Source organism: Erinaceus europaeus, chromosome 1 (genome assembly GCF_950295315.1).
Source record: "Erinaceus europaeus chromosome 1, mEriEur2.1, whole genome shotgun sequence".
Taxonomy (NCBI): Eukaryota; Metazoa; Chordata; class Mammalia; order Eulipotyphla; family Erinaceidae; genus Erinaceus; species Erinaceus europaeus.
Genome location: NC_080162.1, coordinates 202,646,022 through 202,670,479, shown reverse-complemented (window position 1 = coordinate 202,670,479; position 24,458 = coordinate 202,646,022). Strand labels below are relative to the sequence as shown.

Below are 24,458 nucleotides of genomic sequence, written 5' to 3'. Positions count from 1 at the left end.
CCCATGCCGGGCAAAGCACATGCCTTAGGCGTGGGCGGCCACTCCAGCCCCTCTGTGCTGCACTGTGTCACTTGGCCTACTGTATTTATTCATAATGTCTAGTATGGCTATGTATTTTCTGTGTATGCTATTATATCATTAGCAAATAATATTTTTACTTCTTTTCCAATTTGTATTTTACATACTTTGCCTACCTACCTTAGTGCTGTGGGTAACACTTGTACTCAAGTAAAACTTAATAAAAACTTATAAAACTGTAAGGATTCTATTTCTGGATGTAATTCAAGTTACAAACAAATGCCTTTAATTTTGTTTTGAAGCCTCCTCTTAACCTGCTTTTCTTGTTTGTCAGGCTTTCAGGAGGCAGTCAAGGCTCAGTCCACTTGAGTCAGTGTATTCAGTGCAAAAGACATGGAGCGTAAGGGCTGACTATCTAGCTTTAAATTCTGAAGTTCACTGAAATATCATCCTTGTTATTTTATTATCAACTTCTTTCTCCAACTTTGTTTTAAGGAATAAGCATCATCCTGACCTTCGTCTCTGGGCTTGTTCTGGAAAGCTGGAAGACCGAGACCACGTAGTGTCTGGAGCAGAGAAAGCAACAACAGCGCGAGACACAGCTCCCCCAGAAGAGAAAGAATGCTCTGGACAGAGCCCTAGCGAGCCGCCTCGTTTGCCCTTTCACATGGAGGGAACATACATAACAAGTGAGCATAGCTACCAGAAACCACAGACTTTTGGTCCAGACTGTAGATTTCCTGCAGACCCTGGTAGCTCAGATGATGATGATGTGAGTAGTTTGGAAGAACACGAATTCCACATGAGAGATGAAAACCATTTGCAGTATTTAGTAAAAGAAGACGGAAGGCCCGAAAAGGTATAAGTAGTTCCTTTCTCTTTGCCTAGAAAATAGGACAAAATAGCAAAGAAATATGTTTTAAAGTGAAAGGTGATACATGCTCAGATTTATTATGTTTCCATGTCCCCAGGTACTTAGGGTGAAAATTGTTTTTTGTTGTTGTTGTTGTTGTTGTTTGCACTTTTTTAAAAAGATTTTTTTATAATCTTTATTTGTTTGGTAGAAACAGCCAGAAATTGAGAGGAAGGAGGATATAGAGATGGAGAGAGACACCTGCAGCACTGCTTCACCTCTTGTGAAGCTTCCTCCCTGCAGGTGGGGCCCAGGGGCTTGAACCCGGGTCCTTGTGCGCTGTAACGTGTGCGCTCAACCAGGTGCCACCACTTGGAGCCCCCTTTTTTTTCATTCTTTACAAGAAAATACTGGTCATTTGGACATTTAATTAGTCCCTAATTAAGAATAATAATATCCAGTGGACTTTTGCTCTTACAAAAGTTTTAATTTTGGGAGTCGGGCTGTAGCGCAGCGGGTTAAGCACACGTAGCGCAAAGCGCAAGGACCGGCGTAAGGATCCCGGTTCGAGCCCCGGCTCCCCACCTGCAGGGGAGTCGCTTCACAGGCGATGAAGCAGGTCTGCAGGTGTCTGTCTTTCTCTCCCCCTCTCTGCTTTCCCCTCCTCTCTCCATTTCTCTCTGTCCTATCCAACAAAGACATCAATAACAACAATAATAACTATAACAACAAGGGCAACAAAAAGGAAAATAAGTAAATAAATTTTTTAAAAGTTTTAATTTTATATCTACACTAAAATGCCTTCAGAAAACTATATGACTGTAGCTGCATTTTACTCCCAATGAAAATGTTCAGGACCAGGAAACAGCTTACCCATAGCTGGCACTCTTAGCCCCCTGTGAACACCTAGGTGTGAGCCTCTGGCCACCTCGGGAGTGCCTGCCAGGGGAAACGTCACAAGCAGTGGGGCAGAGTGGTGGAGTTTCTCTCCTCTGTCACTCTCCCCCTCTGATCTTTACACAGTAGTAGAATCCAGTTGCTAGTTGACAGACATTACACAGGTCTTTGCCAAATGGTTTGATATATCCATCACTGCCTTTTGTCTGTACTCCATTTAAATCAGCAATTCAGACTGAGAAAAGAATTAGTTTAAGTTAGCTGAACGATCCAATAAAAGAATATAATTAACAACTTCATTTACTTAGTGTGTTTTATTTATGGATTGCCTCGTACCCTTTATAGCATACCACATAGCATGCAGATATAATGGCTGAGTCTACTGTTTTTTAAAATATATAAATATATTTAATAAGTACTTATATGGAAATGTTTATTTATCTATCATGGGAGAAGGAGTGGGGAGAAAGACCAGAGGCTGCTAAGCTCTGGCCTAAGGTGGTAGTAGGGATTGAACTTGAGGCCTCTGTAATATGTGTTGGTTCTCTGTCAGGCTAAACTTTCTGACTCAGAGCCAGCTATTAAAGACCAACAAATGTTAATTTGATTGTGTGTTAGCACTCCCGTTAAAATTCTTGGAGATTTCAGTAATCACTGTGTGTGATGAGGCCTTTAATGTATCCTGCTTGGGGCCAGGCAGTAGCACACCTGCTGAGCACACACATTCCAGTGTACAAGGACCCAGTCTGTCCCCACCTGCAAAGGGGAAGCTTCCTGAGCAGTGAAATCGCGCTGCAGGTCTCTCTCTCTCTCTCTCTCCCCCCCCTCCCTCTCAATGTCACTCTGTCTCTATCCATAATAAATAAATTTAAAAGAAAATAATGTTAGTTATAGCTGCTATGTCTAAAATACATCTATATCCCTTTGTGATGTTAATCTCACCTACTTGCTTGTTTTCCCAATGGCTCTGTGGAGAAGAGTCCAGCCGCCATGTTTGTGTATGACGACGAGAAGGAGACTGAGGACCCAGGAGACTCCCATCTGCAGTGGCAGCTCAACCTCCTCACGCACATAGAGAACGTGCAGAATGAAGTCACCAGCAGGATGGACTCAATAGAAAAAGAAGTTGATGGTAATTTAAGAACGAACTGAAATCCAGTTGCTGTGTTAGGAGAACTTGCTGAATGTCAGTGCTGTTATCATTATGGCAAAGTTAGTTCAGGTTTCTAAACTCCAGGATGAGAACTGCACATGCTGTCCACACTGTCGGAACAGCACCGCTCCCACTGCATGGCGAGTGACACACTCGCTCACAGGCCTTGCAGACCCAGGACAGCGTCACTGGATTGAATCTCTTAGGCTCCTTTTTTTAGAGGATAGTTATTGAGTACTGCCTACCAGAATCAGTATAGAGCAAGTATATGATGTTGTTTAGTTTTAAATAACATTTTTTTTTCTTTAGAAGTCAGTGTATTTAAAATGGGGACAAAACATTTTGAAGATCTGATTCCACTTTAGTTCATGTGTTACAGAACTTAACACCAAAAATCTCCTTCAATGTTAAGTAGATAAATTTTAAGTTTGTATACAAATTTTCAACTTTTAAAACATTTTTCTTTTTACGTAAAGGAACACTGAGAAGTAGACAGGAATATTCCCATTTTATAGCTAAAAGAGTAATTTAAATCACTCATTTAATACAATGATTTTTTTTATATATACTGATTCTTTTTTCAGGCCTCACAGATTAAGCATGTGTGATGCCTCCTGTCTAAGTGATAGGTGTGCCTCCACTGTTGTTTTTCGTTTTTTGTTTTTTTGCCTCCAGGGTTGGTTATCACTGGGGCTCGGTGCCCGCACCATGAATCCACTGCTCCTGGTGGCTATCTCTTCCATTGTTGTTGTTGGATAGGACAGAGAGAGAAATTGAGAGAGATGGGAAAGAGGAAGAGAGACCGACAGACACCTGCAGATGTGATTCACTGCTTCTGAAGTGACCCCCTGCAGGTGAAGAGCTGGGGGCTTGAACTGGGATCCTTGCGCTTCTTACTATGCACACTTAACCTGCTGCACTCCCACCTGGCCCCCAGCTCTGCTACTTTTTTTCCCCCTGGGAAAGAAGAGGAAACAAAAACCCAATTCAGAAACATCTTCCATTTGGTTATAAGTTCACTGTTAGTGTTGGTTTACATGTCCATTTTGTGGGTTGAGAACCATAACTAGTGGCCAGGACCCTGAGACTAGACACACCCCAGGATGGAGAAAGAATAACCACAGTCAGGGGGTGTGGATTGGCCTGGCAGCGACCATGTCCAGTGGGGAAGCAATTACAGAAGCCAGACCGTCCACCTTCTGCACCCCATAATGATCCTGAGTCCATGCTCCCAGAGGGATAAAGAATAGGAGAGCTTCCAATGGAGGGAGTGGGATGGAGAACCCTGGTGGTGGGAATTGTACCCCACTTATCCTACGGTTTTGTCAGTCCTTATTAAGTCAATAATAATTAAAAAAAAAAATAACCGGGAGTCGGGTGGTAGCACAGCAGGTTAAGCGCATGTGGTGCAAAGCGCAAGGACCAGCATAAGGATGCTGGTTCGAGCCCCGGCTCCCCACCTGCAGGGGAGTCCCTTCATAGGCAGTGAAGCAGGTCTGCCAGTGTCTCTCTGTCTCTCTTCCACTCTGTCTCCCCTTCTCTCAATTTCTCCCTGTCTCTACCCAATAACAAATTAAAAAAAAAAATAAATAAAAGATTGTTTTTAAAATAAAAATAACCACAGGCAGTTGCCACACAGTTGGTCAGAAGAGGTCAGATGGGACACACAGCACTCTGAGCTGGGACAGTGCCAAATGTGCCTGCTCACCCCAAGCTTCCAGGAGAATTTATCTGTGATATTATGCATTACAGCAAAAAGTAACGAGAAAGATTAAAGGTTTTTTTTTTTTTTTAAGTTAAACACACAACAGAAGTAAATATTAAGGTACAAATAACAGGTGACTATACATCACACAGATAAAGATCAGAATACATTTCTCAGGGGAAAAAAGATCAGAGTAAGGGGCTTCAAACTGTCATTGGATGTCATTACATCAGGTCCATTTCTCTGATATCCTAAGGTACTGAGTTTTATCCCACTTAGCCTGTTCAGTCTCCAAACCCTCAGGGCAGCAGTCAGACATCCTGTTCTGTTAGCCTGTGGGCCAAGGAACATCTGACGTGTCCAGACTTTGCTCTGGGGTAGGACTCTTGTGGTAGTGGGACACAGCCTGGGAAACAGGCCTCCTGATGTTACTAAAGAGTGGCCCTGGCCGACAGACATACAATTGGTAGGACTTCTAACAGGCGTCAGGAAATCTGGGTTCAGAAGCTTCTTCAGCAGGCTTAATGTTTTAAATAGACTTTTGAAGAATTTTTTTTTTAAATGCTATTTGCAAAATACTGAGTGATTATTCCTAAGACGTGTCCAGTGTAAGCAGCCCCCTTCTGTCGAGACTCCAGTGCTTGCCATTTCTTAAGCAGCGCTGATGATACGGTGGGACTGAAAGGTACGCTGAGAAGTTGCCTTCTTTCCTTAGTTAGAAACAGCTTTGGTGTTAAGAAAGATGGTCGTCATTGACTGTTTCCTTTAAATTGAAGAGAATATAAAATGGAGCTGAAGAAGAGCGGAAAAGGAGATGCTCAGATTGCCTGGATCATCGAGAGCTATTAGCAGGCAGAGTACCGGAAGGGAGCAGACAAGAGTACCGGAAGGGAGCAGACAGAGTACCGGAAGGGAGCAGCAGAGTACTGGAAGGGAGCAGACAGAGTACCGGAAGGGAGCAGACAGAGTACCGGAAGGGAGTGGCAGGGTACCAGAAGGGAGTAGGGCTTTGCTGGGCCAAGCTGGAACGCAGGCTAAACTGCTCACAAGTGGCTTGAGTATATTGGCTTTATAGGGGAAAAAAAAAAAAAAAAAAAAAAAGCAAGAGAACACTTGCTTCTACCACTTTTTCAACCTTCTAATAATGACATGCTATCAGCTCCCTTTTGCCATTTAAATTTGTCTGTTCTTTTCTCTCCTCTAGTTCTGGAAAGTTGGCTTGATTTCACAGGGGAGCTGGAGCCACCTGACCCTCTTGCAAGACTGCCCCAACTTAAGCGCCACATCAAACAGCTGCTGCTTGACATGGGCAAAGTTCAGCAGATAGCAACGCTTTGCTCTGTATGACAACGGTGCAGACCAAGTAAAAGGAATATGACTCGCTTCAATCAAATAAGTTTTGCTGTCCACCTAGGACATGGATAGTTAAAATAAGTGGATAGTCACAAAGCTTAGTGATTCTTGGTCATTACCTGTTTCCTAACAACACAATGGATGCACCATGGAAAAGATCGTAATGTCTTACACGCCAAGGATCAATGAAGCAGAATGTGATCTGTCCTGAGGTAATCAGATTAGCAGGGTTTTGGAACAGTCGCTCACATGAAGCTCAAGATACCAATAGAAAGAAAGAAGGTCAAGGTAGCTCGTAACGTAGTTTTTAATAGGAAAAGCCATGTCTGTTAACCAGCATTTGGCCCAAAGCAGAATTGCTGGGGAACTGTGAGCCCGGAGAACCGGAGAGTTCGAGAAGCTTGTCATAAGAACTGTTTTCCTTTGCAGCTGATCCAGCTCAACCAAAATTCGGACCATTTCAACTTCATAGGATCATGAATTATTTCTTAGGTGATAAATGTACTTAATCAGAAAACTGACAGTAGGAGTCTCACTTCTGAAGAAAATAATTGTGGAATTTTTATTTCATTATGAATTTGGGTTTTTTTTGTTTTGTTTTGTTTTTTTAAAAAGAAAAAAAAAACACATTTATTTGCAGGCATTAAGCCCATTAAAAACAAAATGGCTTGCAGGAAGGGTCAGTGCCAAATGATGACGATAGTGCTGGAAAGACAATTCTAAATCTTTTGAGAATTCTCCAACCCCGACCCTGACATAAGGCCACCAGTCCAGCAGAGACGTGTGTGTCGCATATACCATGTAGCGTATATAGTTGAATCACAAGTATTCAGGCGTCAGCGTACAGCTTGATCCTGAGTATACTTTCCTGTTTGCCTTCAGAAAAGAAAAATTGTAAATAGCCTCAGCTGGGATGAGGAGTGACAAAAATAAAATAATCTGTGGCTGTGGATTTTTTTAACTGCTGATGGTATCCTAGTACTGGAAAAAGTTTCACTTCTGAAGATGAATTTTATTTTTTAAAAATAACATGCACACCCCAAATTAGCTTTGCCCACAAATGGATAAAGTCCTGAAACCAAAGGCAACCAAGTTGCTGTCATAGCTCTTGCTGGCCGGTGAGCCCAGGCCTTCCTGTCTACCCGTGCTCGTGTGAAGTGACCGTGCTGCCCCGTGCCCCACACGCGGTGTGTGGTGTGCAGTGTGCGTGACTCTGTGCTTGTTTGAGACAAACGCTCAACGTACATATGTACATGATCACACATATTTCTGCGTGCACACATCTAGTTTTATTACTATATAAGAGTCGGTGGTTAACATGAAATGTTACCTTTTAATAGACTTGTTTTTAAAAATTAAAAATTGTATGTACAGGTTTTGAAACTTTTTTAAAAAGGGGGAACACTTAAGAGGAGGCTATTTGGTGACATAACACTTGAATATTTTATGCCTCATTCTGTGTATCAGTTCTAGCGATCTGTATAAATGCGTTTTAGAACTGATAGACAGTAAACTTGAATTTATCTTTGATAAGAATACATGCCACTGTACATTCAGATATTATTTAAATTCGCACACACACTGTTCGATATGTAAGGTACTGTATGTAAAACTCGTTATTAAAACTATTCCACATAACCCAGAATGTTCAGTTTGCGTTTTTGCGGCCTTAGGTTTTGATGTAAAGATAATTTAAAATAATGTGCAAAAACAGTCATTGGAAAATTATATTGCCTTTTGAAAGCCTTTAATTTGAAAAATGTGCCAAAGATCAACAGACGTAACCTACAGTCCTGTGTATTTATTTGTGATAACACTGACTTTGTCAAAGACCTTACTGGGAAATGTAAAGCCTTAGTCGAGTTGATATGGGACAGTCGCTTACAGTTACATAGTAAGCTGAAAAAATAGTGCCTATATTTCATGTGAAGTAAATTTGCTAATGTCTTATTTCTGGATTGGTAATATATCTTCATGTTTAAAAACAGTGGCTGATCTTTGTTCTGTTGTCAAATTTTAGACATAGACTTTTACTTCAGAAATGGCCTCTGAATTGTGGAATTACTTAAATATTGACATGCACAAATGACCCTTTGTACTCAGTAACATTTATTTTCTTGATCGCAGGTGACCACAGTTAAATGAACGCACATTTGTTTGTAGCAGCTTAACATTAGATCACTTTGTTACTAGCCAGAAAACTGGAAGTTATATTACTAGATCACTGAAAACATTTGCTCTGCCTTTATGTATATATTCAGGGTCTGAATTTTTAAATTTAAGTTTTTAAAGTAAATCTGTAACATGTCATTTGTTTACACATATCTTTTAATATAGAGTGTATCAAGGGTTGAAGCCTTATGTTAATGGATTGATTGAACTCTTCCCTATGTATCAGAGTAAAGTTACTTTTGTGAAATAAGCACATTAGGAGAGGTTTCACATGAGTTGATTTTCCTCCACTTAGTCTTTAAACAGAGACCACCTTTGGGCTGGGGTAGGTAGCATAATGGTTATGCAAACACTGTCTTGCCTGAGGCTCCAAGGTTTAATCCCACCACCCCACCCCCCAAACCACTATCGCCATAAGCCAGAGCTGAGCAGTGCTCTGGTAGGGGAAGAAAAAATATATATTTACATATACATGGACAGATATTTAAATATAAGCAAAGAACTAGACAGGGTGTTTTTACTTTGTTTTTGGAAAGATAACTATTTTCTGTTGCTTCCCAAACAACAGGGTACACATTGGTGGGGAAGGAACCTTGTCAGTAGACAATAAGTAAAATAGGTACTTTCTCTTATTTGTGTATGGCTCTTCTGACTTGATGTTTTAAAAACTTACTCATTTCCTTTCTTTCAAGAACTTGGTCATTGTCATCATTTTAGATGTCTCTTTTTCCAGGTACTCCTCCTCCTCCTTTCACTGACTAACTCTCAGATGTGCCTGTCTCATACATGTTTGAAATGTGCAGGAATCCCTCTTAAATCTGTCCTAGTCAGTTCAGTGTCTTGCCTGCTCCCTTCTTTGCTGGTAACACTGTTCTAAGAAGCCTGGCAGGAAATGTACGGCTCCTCAGATCAGTTATTCGCTTCCTCCTCATTTCTGCCACCCTGTCATTTTTCAAAATTATGTCATGCAGGTGTTACTACTGGCTCCTTCAAAATTTAACTTTATTTTCATTCTAATTCGTCACAGTTTTCACCTTGGAGCTTTAAGATTAACTTTGAATACCTGTTTTGTGTCTGATGTTATACGTGTTACCTTAAGTATCTTAATTCTTTTGAAAATAGATAAAATGGGGTAATTTCAAGAGGTGTCCTAGATAAGACTTGAGCGTCAACTTCAAGAGTCAAACCCTGGCCTATCCAAACTGTTTGTCCCCAGGGCATGTGTATCAAGTATTTGTGTCATTTCAGTTTTCTGAAACCAATCTTGACTCCCTGATGACAAAAGAAAATTGGAATGAAGGGGAGGAAAAACGGGGGAGTGGGGAACACCAGTAGAAGTACACACAGTGAGGGCACTGTCGTATGCAATGGAATTGGTCATGAATTTCGACACTTGGAAGGGATTTGATCTGACTAAATACTGGCTTATTAAAATCAACGAATTGTTTGAGCTTTTCAACCTGTTTTTTGTTGAACTCAACACGTTGTGACATTACAAGTCCCAGGTGTGTCTTGTTAAGAACCAGCCTACGTTCACTAGCACTACGTTCAGCTTGCTGGAAGGCCAGTTCTGACCTGCCGATTTGAAATGTATGCATACGGTAGATTCAGTACCACTTCGCTACTTAACATCTTTTTAAAAAACAATACGCAAGCTCTTTCTTAGCAGAAATCAATGCAATACACTATGTCATTAAAATAAAATTAGGGCCTGGGAAAAGAATAAGCATTTTACAGATTTCAGCACTCACTGTGCTTTCAAATGGGCAGAAAAGCAGAAATGTAACTACAGAAGGACATCTACTAGGATCTTGCCCTTAATACTGTCATGGCAAAGAGTACTTTCCCTCCTCAGAACAGGACCTGGAATGGCTGCTACCACCACTTCTCTCCGGTAATGATACAGTCCTGAGCACAAAGGCAGAAAGTGATAAGTAATGCCAGTTGGGAAGAAAAACCATCGACAAGTTCCATGTTTGTGGGGCGATGCCGAGGGATCTCAAAGCCGTGGAGAGGGCTCCGTGAGTACAGTGCAGAGGCTGCATGCCAGAAGCCCAGATTTTATCCTTGCCACTGTTTATACCTGAGTGGTCTTCTGGCATCTTTTCCTTTTTCGATCCCTTTCAGTGAGATCTTCAAAAAATATTTTTTTATGGGGCCAGGTGGTGGCTCACCTAGTTAAGTGCACATATTACCATGCACAAGGACTTGGGTTCAAGCCTTAGGTCCCCACCGGCAGGGGGAAAGGCACACAAGTTGTGAAGCAGTGTCTCTTGTCTCTCTCCCTCTTGGTTCTGCTTTCCTCTCAATTCTTCTCTGTCCCATCTAACTGACTTTTTTAAATGTATATATATATATATATATATATATATATATATATATGTAATTATGTATATGCTTTTGGTGTACAATTTCATCTCATAAGATTGTGTGTTATTGGGCCGTGTCATCGGCTGCTTACAGTGCCAGTATTCCTCTTTCATTGTCCATTGGCACTCAGCCCTCCTCCCACTTCTGTGAGCTCATTTCTGCATCTAAATATCAGGGCGTTTGTTTGCTTGTTTGTTTCTTTATAGTCCACATAAGTGTTTTGTCCCTCTCATTTCCACGGGTTTTTGGAAAAACCTGAGCAGTGAAAGTGGTACTTCTCCCCTGTTTGGTAAAGCCTTTTTGTCCTGGTCTTCTGTTACTGGGGAATGTTTGGATTACTGTTCTAATTTATTTGCTTGTAATACTCTATTTTTTAAGTTTTCACTTATGAAATGGAAATACTGACAAGACTATAGGATAAGAGACGTACATTTCCACACAGTGCCCACCCCCAGAGCTCCATCTCCAATCCCCTCCCTTGATAGCTTCCCTAGTCAATATTTTTTAGTTTCTTCTAATACTGTCCTGGAAAATTATATGCTTCTAAGAACTTACCTCTTCTAGATTCTCCAGTGTAGATCTATTTGCTTCACAAAGGTATGTAGTTATTCATCAAAGTCTTGCATGATATTTTGGGTTTCTGTGCTATTTGTGGTGTTTATTTGCAATCCTGTTAATTTGGTTCCCACCAGTTTTTGTTTTGTTTTGTTTTCCCTTGTGAGTCTGGTTAAGAGTGTGTCAGTTTTGTTTACCCTCTTGAAGAACCAGCTCTTAGTTTCATTTCATATGTTCTGTTGTTTATTTCTCAGTGGCTTTTACTTCCACGTTAGTTTTTACTTCCTGCCTTATGTTTACTTAGGATTTCATTTGTTCTTACTCTGTATCCTTCAATTGGGAGATTCTTTATTTGAGCTTTTCGTTATTTCTCAATATATGGCTAGCACTCTCCCTTCTAGGACCATATTAGCTTGTGGCTGATTGTGGTTGCTCATGTCTTTTCATTTGTTTCTAGAAATCCTTAAATCTCCTCTTTGACCTAAGAGTTGATAAGAATCATGTGTTTCTTCAGGATTTGGGTGTTTCCCCAACTTGATTATTGATTTGATTCCACTGTGTCGGGCTAGTGTGGGGGTGCTTCTTCCCTGGGCGTGTGCTCTCTGGGTTGGAGAGAATGCCACCGGACTCAGCCTGGGCTGCTACTCACTCAGCAACGCGGGAGAGAGATGACTCAGGAACTCGTGGCAGCGTAGTAATGCAAAAGGATCTATTGGTCAGAGAGCCAATGCTTTTATAGGATAAAACCAGAAGTGGCAAGTGGGAATCAGAAAGGGCTAGGAAAGGGGTGGAGAAAGGCAAAAGCACATTGGGAAAGTAGAAGCTTCCTTAGCAACTGTTGCGAGGGGTTTAAATGGTGGGATTAACATTGCCCTGCAGGCAGGGCGGTTCTTGAGGTAGAAAGAAGATACATCAATGGGATGGGTGGGGATCGTTCAGGCAAAACAATGATTATGTAAATAGGCCAAAGTGTCAGCAGTGCAGGATGGGAGCAGGGGGGCTGGCTTAATGCCCGACACCACTGAAAACATGCTCAGAATGATTTCAGTGTTCCTGAGTTTACTATTGCTATTTATGGTCTAGCTTAGAGTCTGTCCTTGATAATGTTCCACTTTGTTGGGATTGAAAGTTCTGAAGATGTCAAGTCGGTCCAACTTACTTGTCTTCTTGTCTTATGCCTTATTGACATTCTCTCAGGTCAATAGGTCTATCTGGAAGAGTGGGATATTAAAATCTCCTCCTATTATTACATTGCTCGGAATATACATCATCAGTTCTAATAGTAACAGCTATACATTTTTGATACCCCTTCATTTTGTGCATAGATGCTATATTTCTATTTTTTAAACTTGTTTATCTTTATTTGTTGGATAGAGACAGCCAGAAATTGAGAAGGTAAGGGGAGAGAGAGGGAGAGACACAGAGAGATACCTGCAGCTCTGCTTTACCACTCGTGAAGCTTTCCCCCTGCAGGTGGGCACTGGGGGGGGGGGGTTGAACCTGGGTCCTTGTGCATTGTAACATGCACTCAACCAGGTGCATCACCACCCAGCCCCTGTGTATAGATGTTAATGATTGTTAGATGTTCTTAGTTGACTGATCCTCTGAGTATTATATAATGCCCATCTCTGTCTTGTCTTACTTTACCTACCTTGAATTCTATTCTGTCAGATATGTGTATGGCTGTCTCTAGCTTCTTTTGTGGGCCGTGAACTTGTATGTTTGATTTGTAAGCGTTCACTATGAGCCTGTTTTTTTGTTTTGTTTTGTTTTTCCTGCTAGATTACTGGATTGTCAGAAAAGTCATGATGTATTTTTCTGGTTTTCTGTGCAATAATTAGTTCATCATGACTTTTTCTACCGCCCAGTAGCTGAGTCTTCTGTAGACAGCACAGAGTTGGTCTGTGTTTCCTGATCTGCCCTCTTGAGTCTGTGCCTTCTTAGTTTAGGCTGAGTTCAGACTGTTGACGTTTAGTAGGAGTATGCAGACAAGACATTTCATTGCCATTGTTTCATGTGAGTATTGAGTGTTCTTATATTTTTTTAAAGATCCCATTAGAATTTCTTATAGTACATGCTTAGTAGTGATAGATTTCTTCAGTTTTTCTTTGTCTGTCTAGGAAGCTCTTTATTTCCTCCATCCAGTCTGAATGAACATCTAGCAGGTTATAACATTCTTGAATGAAAATCTTTCTCAGAGGTAGGTCGGCCACCACCCTGGCCACCTGGTGTCAGTGAGCCATCAAATCTCCAGCCTCAGTTTCCAAAGATGCAGTCTACTGTCTTAGTCACCCCCAGAGCTCCTCAAATATTTTTAAGAGGTGAAGGAAACCCAAAATGTCTCAAAAGCTAATATCCCTATAAACTAGCAAAGACAAGACATGGTTTTAATAAGGTTGAACCTAAACATATGGAGGCTGAACTGAAATCTGTCTGTCGAGCCTGCACATCAGAAACTGCAAAGCAAAACAGTCGGTGCCTGAAATGACTGACAGGAAGGTAAATGAAAAGGGCGACGTGCTCGGGCTGTGAACTGGAAGACTCAGTGCTGTTAACAATGTTTGTTCTCCCCAGATTGACTGTTAGCTCTAACATCATCCAAATACGTATCCCAGTAGATGTACTGAAATACAAACTAACAAGCAAATCTAACAGACAGGAATTAAAAAGACCGGAAGAGTCTAGTTCTGGAAAAAAAGAAAAAGAAACTTGTTTGTGGGCTCATTACATAGCTGGAATAATCGAGACAGAATGAAAGGGACGTAATGGGAGAGTGAGCAAGGACACAGAATAGGAATTCCAAAAATAGACCTAAAATCATGTGGTCACTGAATTGGAGTCCCTGCCACTCTGCAGCCACGTCAGGTTTGGTTCTTTCAGTGTCAGGAATCTCTATGTTGATGCTACATGGTTATCAGATTGCTCCAGTACCATTTGTTGAAAATACTACTTTAACCATTGAATTTATTGCAAGGTTCCTTTGTTGAAAAAGTCAATAAACAATGATTATGTTCTCTCTTCCACTGATTTCTATGCCTGTCCTTATTTAAATGCCAAAATCTTGGCTACTATAGCATCATTTTTTTTTCTTTTCCCCTTGTTTCTTAATTTTTTTTATTAATAATTTAATAATGATTAACAAGATTGTAAGATAACAGGGGTATAATTCCATTACAGTTCCCACCACCAGAGTTCCATATCTCATTCCCCTCCATTGCAAGCTTCCCTACTCTTTATCCCTCTGGGAGTATGGACCAAAATTCTTTATAGGGTGCAGAGGGTGGAAGGTCTTGCTTCTGTAGTTGCTTCTTTGCTCGGCATGGTCATTGGCAGATGGGTCCATGCTCCCAGGCTGTTTCTGTTCTTGCCTAGTGGGGCAGGGCTCTGGAGAGATGAGGTTCCAGCACACATTAGTGAGATCATCTGCCCAGGGAGGTCAGGATGGCATGGTAGTCTGCAAGTTGGTGGCTGAAAGATGATAAAGTATAAAGCAGAACAAGAAGTTATTTAATAAACAGGAACCCAAAGGTAGGAATAGAGCAAATGAAACTTGGGGACTTTGTGTGGGAGTCTATTGTAGGTATGATCCTAGGGGCCCATGACTTCAGAAATTTTTGCCCGAACCTGATAGCTAACATGCAAGTGGACTAAAAATTTTGTCTGGCAAGATGGTGTCCGACTTGATACTAGGACTAGAAAACTGGACTAGGGCAGAGAGTAGCTCCCAGACATGAGGAAAGTGTATAAATACCATTAAGTGTAAACCCCATTGATCTAACCCAGGACCTATGTCTATTCACATTCAGCACAGGAGCCTGTGTGACCTCTGAGTCCCTGTCAGTCTGAGCTCTCAGTCCATGGTCACAGCTGGGAACATTCTAGGCTGCACTCATTCCAGGACCCGTCTTCCTCGAGGGGCAGAGTAGGCTGACCAGCCTCCCTTTGGAGAATGGAGCCGTCCTTACTATTGCTGCTCTCCAGTGAGGGCAGGGTCCTGGACAGGCCCACAAGACAGCTTATGATGATGTTCCTGATGGAAGTGGCCTGTGGTGGAGGAGGGAGGGATCTGCTAGAGGTGTAGGCCCAGCATATCTGGATTCCATTCAGTATGTTTTCAATGAATAAGGCAATGGTAATTTGTTTAGCTTTCAATGTTTCCCTTTGCCCTACAACACAGGGAGAAACATTCAGTACATTACCAATGAAAAGAATGGATGAACAAGATGATATTATTCCCTTGTGAGAGAGTATTCTGTATTTTGCCATTAGAGGTTATGTTATCTGTAAGATTTTAGTGCATGTTTTTTTATCAGATGGGTGAGGTTTCCTTCCATTATTTGTTTGAAATCCACTTTACTAAATACATGTTCTTTAGATATTTATTTATTTACTGGATAGAGACAGAAATTGAGAGGGAAGGATGAGAGAGGGAGAGAGACCCCTGCAGCCCTGCTTCACCACTCACAAAGCTTTCCCCCTGCAGGTGGGGACTGGGGCCTAGAACCTGGGTACTTGTGCACGGTAATGTGTGTGCTTAAGCAGGCGTGCCACTGTCTGGCCCCTATTACGTATCTGTTTTTCGGTGCCAAGTGTGCTAATATACTGTTGCTAATTTTTGCATTTATATTCATAAGGGATATTGTTTAGTAGTTTCCTTGTGATATATTGTCTAGCTTTGAAGTCAGAGTAATTAAATTAATTGAGAGATTTTTTTTTTCTCCATGTTCTGGAAACTACCCCCTGCTCCCCTCTCAATCTCTGTCCCTATCCAATAATAAATAAGTAAAATATATATTTAAAATATTTATTCCCTTTTGTTGCCCTTGCTGTTTTATTGTAGTTATTCTTGTCATCGTTGTTGGTTAAAACAGAGAGAAGGGGGTGGGGAGGCAAAGAGGGGGAGACAAAGACAGACACCTGCAGACCTGCTTCACTGCTTGTGAAGTGACTCCCCTGCAGGTGGGGAGCGGGGGGGAGGGGGGCTCAAACTGGGATCCTTATGCTGGTCCTTGCACTTTGCGCCACGTGCGCTTAACCCGCTGCACTACCACCCGACTCCCCATATGAAAATATTTTTAAAATCTTATTCAAAAAGAGAAAAAGAAATCTCCAACTAGAACTGTTGGATTGCCTATTTCTCTTTAAAATTCAGTTTTACGTCAAATCTTTTGAGTGTGTGTGTGTTTATAAATTCTTACATTCCTGGTACCATGCAGTAGAGCAGCGGGCTAAGCACACATGGTGTGAAGCACAAGGTCTGGCACAGTGATCTTGGTTTGAGCCCCCAGCTCCCCACTTCACAAGTGTTGAAGCATTTCTGCAGGTGTCTGTCTTCCCCTCCTCTCTCGGTTTTTCTCTCTTCTACCCAACAACAACAGCAATGACAGCAGTAACAATAACAGCAACAACAACAAGGGCAACAAAGTGGGGAAAATGGCCTCCAGGAGCAGTGGGTTTGTTGTAGTAGTGCAGGCACCGAGCCCCAGCAGTAACCCTGGAGGCAATAAATAACTAAATAATTTTTACATTCCTGGTATACTAACACATTCTATTGTGTCAGTAAGTGCTCTTTGTCTCTGGGAATATGTCTTGTCTTGAGATGCTGTTTCCTGTGTCTGGAGGGAGAGTACGCTAATTGAGGTTCCTTGATCACAGTCCACATTCAAGCCCTGTTGCCATCCAGAAGATACCATAACATTGGGGTCTCTCTCCTCCTCTGTATCATTCTTTGTGTCTCTCTACCTTAGTGGGAAAGTATCTCGGAAGTGTGTGTTGCAAGACCCAGGCTCCACCCCCCCCCCGAATCTGCCTTTTCTGATACTGATATACCCAAGAGAATATATAAAAGCAGATGTCCACGGGGGGCTGAGTGACGGCACCCTGGTTGAGCACTCATGTCACAAAGCGCAAGGAGCCGGGCTCAGGCCCCTAGCTCCCACCTCCAACAAAAAAGCTTTGCAAGCAGTGAAGCAGTGTTGCAGGTGTCTTTCTCCCTCTCTATTTCCTCCTCCCCTCTCAGTTTCCCTCAGTCTTTATCAAGTAAATAAATAAAATATTTAAAAATTCGTCATTAAAAAAAAAAGTCCACAGTGAAGTTTGCACACAGTGCCTGGGATAGTTACCCAGTAGATGACATGACAGGACTTGCATGTCTGAGTTCCTGAGTTCTGTCCCTGGCATCACATACACCAGTGTGATCTCCTGGTTTTTCTTTCTCTTCCATTTAGTAAGAAAAAAAAAAATTGTTAAAGAAAGAAAGGAAACATGCCCATGAATGCTCACATCATTATTCATAATGGTGATAAACAATGGGAACTACCCAGATGTCTTTCCACAAATGGGGATAAAGAATGTGATACAGGGCTGGCCAGGGCGCACTTAATGGAGCACACATGGAACCATGTGCAAGGACCCAGGTTCAATCCCCCAGCCCCAAGCCCCCACTTTCAGGGGGCAAACTTCATGAGTGGTGAAGCAGAGACACACAGGTGTCTCTCTTTGTCTCTTCTTATCCCCTTCTCAGTCTGTCTCTAACCTATCACGTAAAAGCAAAAAAAAAAAAAAAAAAAGAAAAAGAAAAAAAGGCCACCAGGAACTGTGAATTTGTTGTGCAGGCACTGAGCTCCGTCATAAGTTGGTAACAAGAGAAGGTACATTTCCATAATGCAATGTTATTAACATTAGTCAGATGTTGAATAGAAAAAAAAACAGTCTCAATGAAATGAAAAGGAACAACCCAATTAAAAAGTTGACAGAAGATAGGAATAGAGCGTTCACTAAAGAAGAGATACACGTGGCCCACAGACATTGGGTCATATTCTAAATCATTTATTATCAGAGAAATGCAAATCAAAACCACACTGGGATCCCACCTCACACCTGTGAGAATGGGCTCCATCAGTAAAACAAGAGAAGATCAGTGTTGGAGAGGATGTGGAGAGAGAGGAACTCTACTGCACTGCTGGTGGGAATGCAAATTGGTGCAGACACTGGAGAACAGCATGGAGAATCCTTAAAAGAAATCCAAGTGGAAATGCCACAGGACCCAGCAATTCTTCACTGCTGGGCATATACCCTAAAGATGTAATAACGCTGATTCAAAGGGATATCTGCACCCCCCCTACCCCCCGTGTTCATAGCGACTTAATTCACAACAGCAAAATCCTGGAAACAACCAAATGGCCCTTTGACAGATGACTGGATAAAAATGTTATGGGACATACACTGAACAGAACATTATAGAGCAGTAAAAAGGGGTGATCGTTGTGTCCTTTGGGACAAAGTGGATGAAATTGGAGAAGAAGATGCTCAGTGAAGTCAGTAAGGAGGCAAAGGACAACTACAGGATGGTTTCACTCATACACAAAATATAGAGAATTCGTATATGAACATGGAAAAAAAAAAGTCAACCAATATCTAAGACCATGGGAGAACTAGCATGGTTGTCTGTGGAGGTGGAGATAGAGACACAGATCTTTGGTGATGGGAGTGGTGAATAAATAAAAGAAAAGCAAAAAATCTTTGAAGGCCATAGCAGGTTGATACAAATGCAAAGTGGAGTTGCCATGGAAGATACAATTGCTTTGTAAGGAGGTGCTGGAGAAAACACAAATATCTTTACTTGGTGACAAGTCGAAATATGATGTGATTGGACCATGCTGTACTTTGAGGTCTCAGTTCTCTTTTGTTGGATCTCTCCAAAGATAGGTAGCACTAGGATCCTAGACTACTAAGAAACATCACCTTAGCGGGCGAGGCCTTGGCACACCCAAGATTGAGTCCCTGCTTCCCACCTGCAGGGGGAAGCCCAAGTGCTGAAGTATATCTGCAGGTGTCTATTTCCCTCTCTCTCTCTCTCTCTCTCTCTCTCTCTCTCTCTCTCCCTCTCCCTCTCAATGTCCCCCTGTCGGCTTTCTGGCGGGGTGATCTCCAGGAGAAAGGCAACGGACTGGTTCTTTCTCACTCGCGCAAGGGATGACACTGGGAGACCTGCAGCGTGCTCAGATCTCAGCTCTCAGGTCTCGTTTATTAGTAGGTAGGCAAAGGTTTAAATAGAAAACCAAACAAGGAACATTATTCAAATTTGTCAGAAATTACGGGTTTATTAAAGGTCAGCTTGCCCCTATGGTAGGGGGTTGGTATGACAAGAATTGATGCAGATACATAAACTTCAAGATAATTAGTCTCCTGATGCAGGCATTTAATTACCCAAAGGCGTTTGAGGGGAGGAGATGGGTTGAACCAGTTAAGGCAAGATAGAAGATAAGCAAATTAAGGACATCAAAGGGCACTGCTAGGAGTGTGTGATAAGGTGTGTTCTCCTCTGTGATCTTTGAGTAAATGAACCTTAAAGTAGGCGGCCATGTGGCGGCCATGTAGCCTGCAGTTAATGGAGAGAAGTATTGAAGTCTCTGTGGGCTTGAGAGACTAACAAGGAAAGCTTAGTCTGGGAGACTTTTTCCCTCTTGGCTCAGCTCTATGAGGAGAGAGACTAACAAGCGGGGTGTCTATCCAGACCTCCATCCAAGGATGGGAGAGCTCCCCTATGCTCTATCAAGCTGTCACATAGTCCCACATCCCCCTCCCCTCTCAATTACTCTCTTGTCCTGTCCAGTAAAATGGAAAAAATGGCCACCAGGAGCAGTGGATTCATAGTGCCAGCACTGAGCCCCAGTGACAACCCTGGAAACAAAAGAAGAGAAAAGAAAAGGAAAGAAAAGAAAGGAAAAGGAAGAGAAAAGAAAAGAAAGGAAAGGAAAGGAAAGGAAAGGAAAGGAAAGGAAAGGAAAGGAAAGGAAAGGAGAAAAGACATCACCTTAAAGTCACAAATGGAAATTTTGGTGGAGGGTGTGATGCTGTGTTTTTAAATTCTCAATTTGGAACTTCCCCCCTATGGAATATGTACAGTTTAGTTTTCAAATGTTTGGAAAATGGTCTGTTTTTCCCCTGGTTCTCCTAGTTTGATTCCATATGGTCAAAGAACACTCTCGATGGGTTTTAAATCTTATAAATATGTCCACATTTGTATGGCCCCAAGGTATAAATGCCAAGGATGCTTAAGAGCGTGTATTTTTCTTGTTGTGTAGATGTTTCTATCAATGTCTATTAGATCCTTCTAGCTGATCATACTGTTTTTTCCATAACTGCTGGTTTTCTGACTATTTATTCAAGTTGGATTGTTTTGTTATGTCATCAAGTTCATTCCATTTTGCTGCTTATCCCATCTGTTGAGTTTATTTTGGCTATTTTATCTTTCTTTGTTCTAAAACTTCCATATGGCTTTTCTTTACACCTCTGTTTCTTTGCTGAGACTATTTATTCACTTAAAATTGGTATTACTTTTTTCACTTGCTTAAGCATATTCACAGTTGATCATTGGATGACTTTATAATTACTGCTTTTAAATCCTCATCGGAGCATTCTAACATCTCGATCACATTAGTTATAGCCTTTTTTGATCATCCTTTCTCATTCAGGTTGGCAGGTTCTTGGCTTTTGGCATGATGAGAGGTTTTCAGTCAAATCCCACTTAAGGGTATTATTTAAAAGAAAAGCCATTGCCACGAGGGCTATTGATGGGGCTTGGTGCCTGCATGACAAATCCACTACTCTTAGTGGCTATTTTTTCCTTTTCTCTCTCTTCCTCCTCCCCCCTTTATTTGATAGGACAGAGGGACATTGACAGGGAAGGGGTAGATAGAGAGGGAGAAAGAGAGACACCTGAAGACCTTGCTTTACTGCTTGTGAAGCCTCCTCTCGCAGGTGGGGACTGGGGCCTTGAACCCAGGTCTTTGTGCATGGCATCCTGTCTGTTCAAATGGATGAGCCGCTGCTCAGCCCCCTCCCCAGTTTGTGTATTATTTCAAGAAGCTCTCTATCAAATTTAAATATTCTTAGTATAACTCTTCTTACATCACTGTGGTGGGGAAAGAACCCCATCACATTAGGTTGGTGTCAGCTGAGATTGGAGGTGCAATTTACTTGCTCCACTTCTGCACCGGAAGGGGGTGTTTTTCTCTTCACCTCTAGTTGGGGGAGGGAGTGTAGGCTCCTCTGGGGCTGTGCCATTGCCGCACTGGCCTAGAGAGTTGGGTTGCCCTCACGAGTGCTCCCCATTTGGCCTCCAATGACACCACTGGAAATGACCTTCTTACTGCTGGCCAGTGGTCACGGTCTTGGTCTTCACTAAGGCTTTCCTAACACCACCCCATTGGGAAGTGAAAATAACACCTGATTACTCCTGCATGAGGCTAGTCTCCATAGACCCTGAGAGAGAGAGGGGACTCTATATCGCCAGTATCCGGAACATCATCATAAAGCCTTTTGTAGGCTTCTTCAGGACCACACCCTCACTAAGAACTAGCAAGGGTAGGCACTGCCCCACTCTCTGAAGGAAGGCTGGGACATCCTCTGCTGCCCCTGGAAGAAGACTGGTCCTGAAGGGAGAGCAGCCTAGATATTCCCAGCTGTGACCATGGACTGCAAGCTCAGACTGACAAATAATGATACATGTGAATAGATACGAGGCCCGGGTTAGATCCTTGTGGTAAAGTTAATTGCGTTTATAGATCTTCAAGTTTGCTAGCACCTGTCTGCCCTAATTGCTGTGCAAGCCTGTGCTCCGTGGAGGTGAGGTGAGAGCCTCCACCAGGAGCTGAGTGATTATGAGACGACTAGTTCTTCATGGTAGAAGAGGCAACGCATGGCGCCCGCCTCTGCTGCTTGGATGAAGATAAGCACTTCTCTCAGGACTCCTACTGCTGCTTTCATTGTTTCATTCATTATTACTGTTGACACACTTTCCCAGTCTAATCTTGCTTTTATACATTGAGGGAGGGAGAGGGAGAGGAAGGGGAGTGGGGAGGTGAAAGGAGAGAGAGAGAGGTAGAGATGGGAGAGGGGAGGGGGAGGAAGAGAGGAGAGTGAGAAAGAGGAGAGGGGAGACAGGGAGAGAGGAGAGAGAGGGAGATGGAGGGGAGAAGTGGAAGGAGAGGAAGAGAGGAGAAGGGGGGGAGAGAGAGAGATAGAAGGGGGGGCAGTCGAGGTGGGAGAGGCCCCATCATCCCTAGAGCTTCCTGGATAGCACCCAGGATGCTTTCTCCCTTCTTTTTCTTCTTCTTTTTCAAATGATTGTTGGGGGATTAATGGTTGACAGTAAATACAGTTATTGAAACGTGTACAAAATTTCAGTTTTCTGCAAAACACTCTCACCCCCAGCCTGGGTGCTCCTCCACCGCCATGCACCAGGATACCCTCACCACCACCCCAGAGCCCTTTCCTGCAGTGCAGCACACCAAACCAGTCCAAGTACCCCCACGTGCTTCTCCTTCCTGTACTTTTTCTCGGCCCCGGCCTAAAGGGCCCTGTGCTGTTGTGAGCTATCAAGTGTCCTTGCTCACACATGCCTGAGTCCCAGGTGGGGTCAGCTCCGGTCTGCTGTCCCTGCCTCATGGCACTCTTGATTGCTGGCTGCGTCACAGCCCCAGATCTTGATCCTTAAAGCACGGAGCCCAATGGAGCAGAACCCCCACACCCCACCTCCAGGTAAAGGTCAAGAGGTACTGATTCCACTCTGCTGCTTCTTCCTGATGAAGCCAGTGGGAATGACTCAGCACGCAGGCTGGTCTGCACAGTGTGCTGCGTGCACTACGGCTGACTGGAGACAGGGTGAGTGGGGCAATGGCGAACCTGTAGGCCTGTTCAGCTTTTCATCAAACCCGCTTTAGAATCCCTAGAATGGAGAGACCACGAGATGCTGCACAAGGCGATGTTTACGTAGTTATCTTAGTCAGGTGATGAGCTGGCTCTCCCAGGCATGGCATGTCGCTTGGTCCTTGAAACAGAAGCAAAAGGTCTGGGGAGTTACTTTCCCTTCTCCTGTCTCATGGACTAGTAATGTCACATCACCAAACCACCCCGGCCTGAAATCTAAGTCTCATTAGTAGCTACCCCTCACTCCCATCCATCTGTCCTTCTCCTTCTCCTCCTCCTGCTTTATACCTTCATTGATTATTGGGTAGAGACAGAGAGAAATCGAGAGGGGAGGTGGAGATAGAGAGGGAAAAAGACACCTGCAGCCCTGCTTCCCCACTCGTGAAGCTTTCGCCCTGCAGGTGGGGATGAGGGACTTGAACCCGGCTGCTCTGTGATGTGAGCAATTAACCAGGTGCACCATTACCTGGCCCCTTCTTCTTAGTCTCCTCCTCCTCCTTTTAAACCAGAGCACTGATCAGCTCTGGTTCATGGTTCATGGTGGTGCGGGGGACCTCAGGGCCTCCGGCGTGATGCTGAGGGAGAGGTCTGTCTGGAGCCCAGAGGCAGAAACAGAGAAGGGTAAGGGCCGGGCGGGTGGGAGCATACCTGGTCGAGTGCACATGTTACATTGAGCAAGGACCTGGGTTCGAGCCCCCGGTCCCCACCTGCACGAGGAGGAAAGCTTTTTAAGTGGCGAGGCAGCGTTGTAGGTGTCTCTCTGTCTCTTTCCCTCTCTAGCACTCCCTTCCCTTTTGATTTCTGGCTCTCTCTATTCAATAAATAAAGGTAATAAAAAATTGGGGGAACCAGGTGGTGGCGCACACAGTACTAAGCACAAACACACACGTAAGGACCTGGGTTCGAGTCTAAGCTCCCCATCTGCAAAGTCAATACCTCAAAAGTGGTGTCTTATCTTTCTATCTCCCCTCCTCTCTCAATTTCTCTCTGTCCTAGCCAATAAAAAGGACAAAAAATGGCCTCCAGGAGCAGTGGATTCACAGTGCTGGCACTGAGCCCCAGGGATAACCCTGGAGGCAAAATAAAATAAAATAAAATAAAATAAAATAAAATAAAATAAAATATATTTTTTAAAGGAACAGAGAAGTGTATAGAGATAGAAATAGGAATGGGATGGAAGTGACCATGGCAATGAGCATGGAAAGGGGTCGGAACAGAAATGGAGATGGAAATTAGGATGAACACAGGGCTGGGATGACGGTGGGGTGGGTGTTCAGGGCCTGTGTATCGGACTGGACCGGACCGTGGAGACAGGGACGAACACGCGGATGGGGGAGCTGAGCTGGACGGGGTGAGCCCTGGGTGGGGAGGGTGCGTGTGCGCGGAGAGGAAGCTGCTCGTAGACGTGCAGGCAGATAAGAGCCTTCGGGGTTTGTGATTCCCCAGCAAGCAAGTCAGGAGCAGCCTTTCTAGCCCCTTTGCAGGCCTACCATTTAAAATACCTGTTCTGTTTTACTTAGTTATTTATAAAATGGAAATACTGACAAAATTACAGGACAAAAAGGGTACATTTCTACACGATGCCCACCCCCAGATCTCCGTATCCCATCCCCTCCCCTGATAGCTTTCCCATTCTCTATCTCTCTGGGAATATGGACTCAGGGTCATTA

At 43.1% G+C, this 24,458-nt stretch overlaps 1 protein-coding gene across 17 annotated transcripts in view; it reads left to right on the top strand.

The window, feature by feature from the left end:
• The window catches only part of PHF20L1 (PHD finger protein 20 like 1), a 79,395-nt gene extending 71,778 nt beyond the window's left edge, over positions 1-7,617 (top strand). For 12 of the 17 annotated variants that reach the window (XM_060201131.1, XM_060201189.1, XM_060201172.1 and 9 more), the window contains 3 exons: positions 514-877; positions 2,744-2,900; positions 5,831-7,617. In XM_060201131.1, the coding sequence (XP_060057114.1) occupies positions 514-877; positions 2,744-2,900; positions 5,831-5,973 (664 nt within the window). In that variant the 3' untranslated portion in view covers positions 5,974-7,617. The remainder of the gene's footprint in view (positions 1-513; positions 878-2,743; positions 2,901-5,830) is intronic. The other 5 variants (XM_060201192.1, XM_060201182.1, XM_007521888.3 and 2 more) reach the window with 1 other exon arrangement.
• The last annotated feature ends 16,841 nt before the right edge of the window (positions 7,618-24,458 follow it).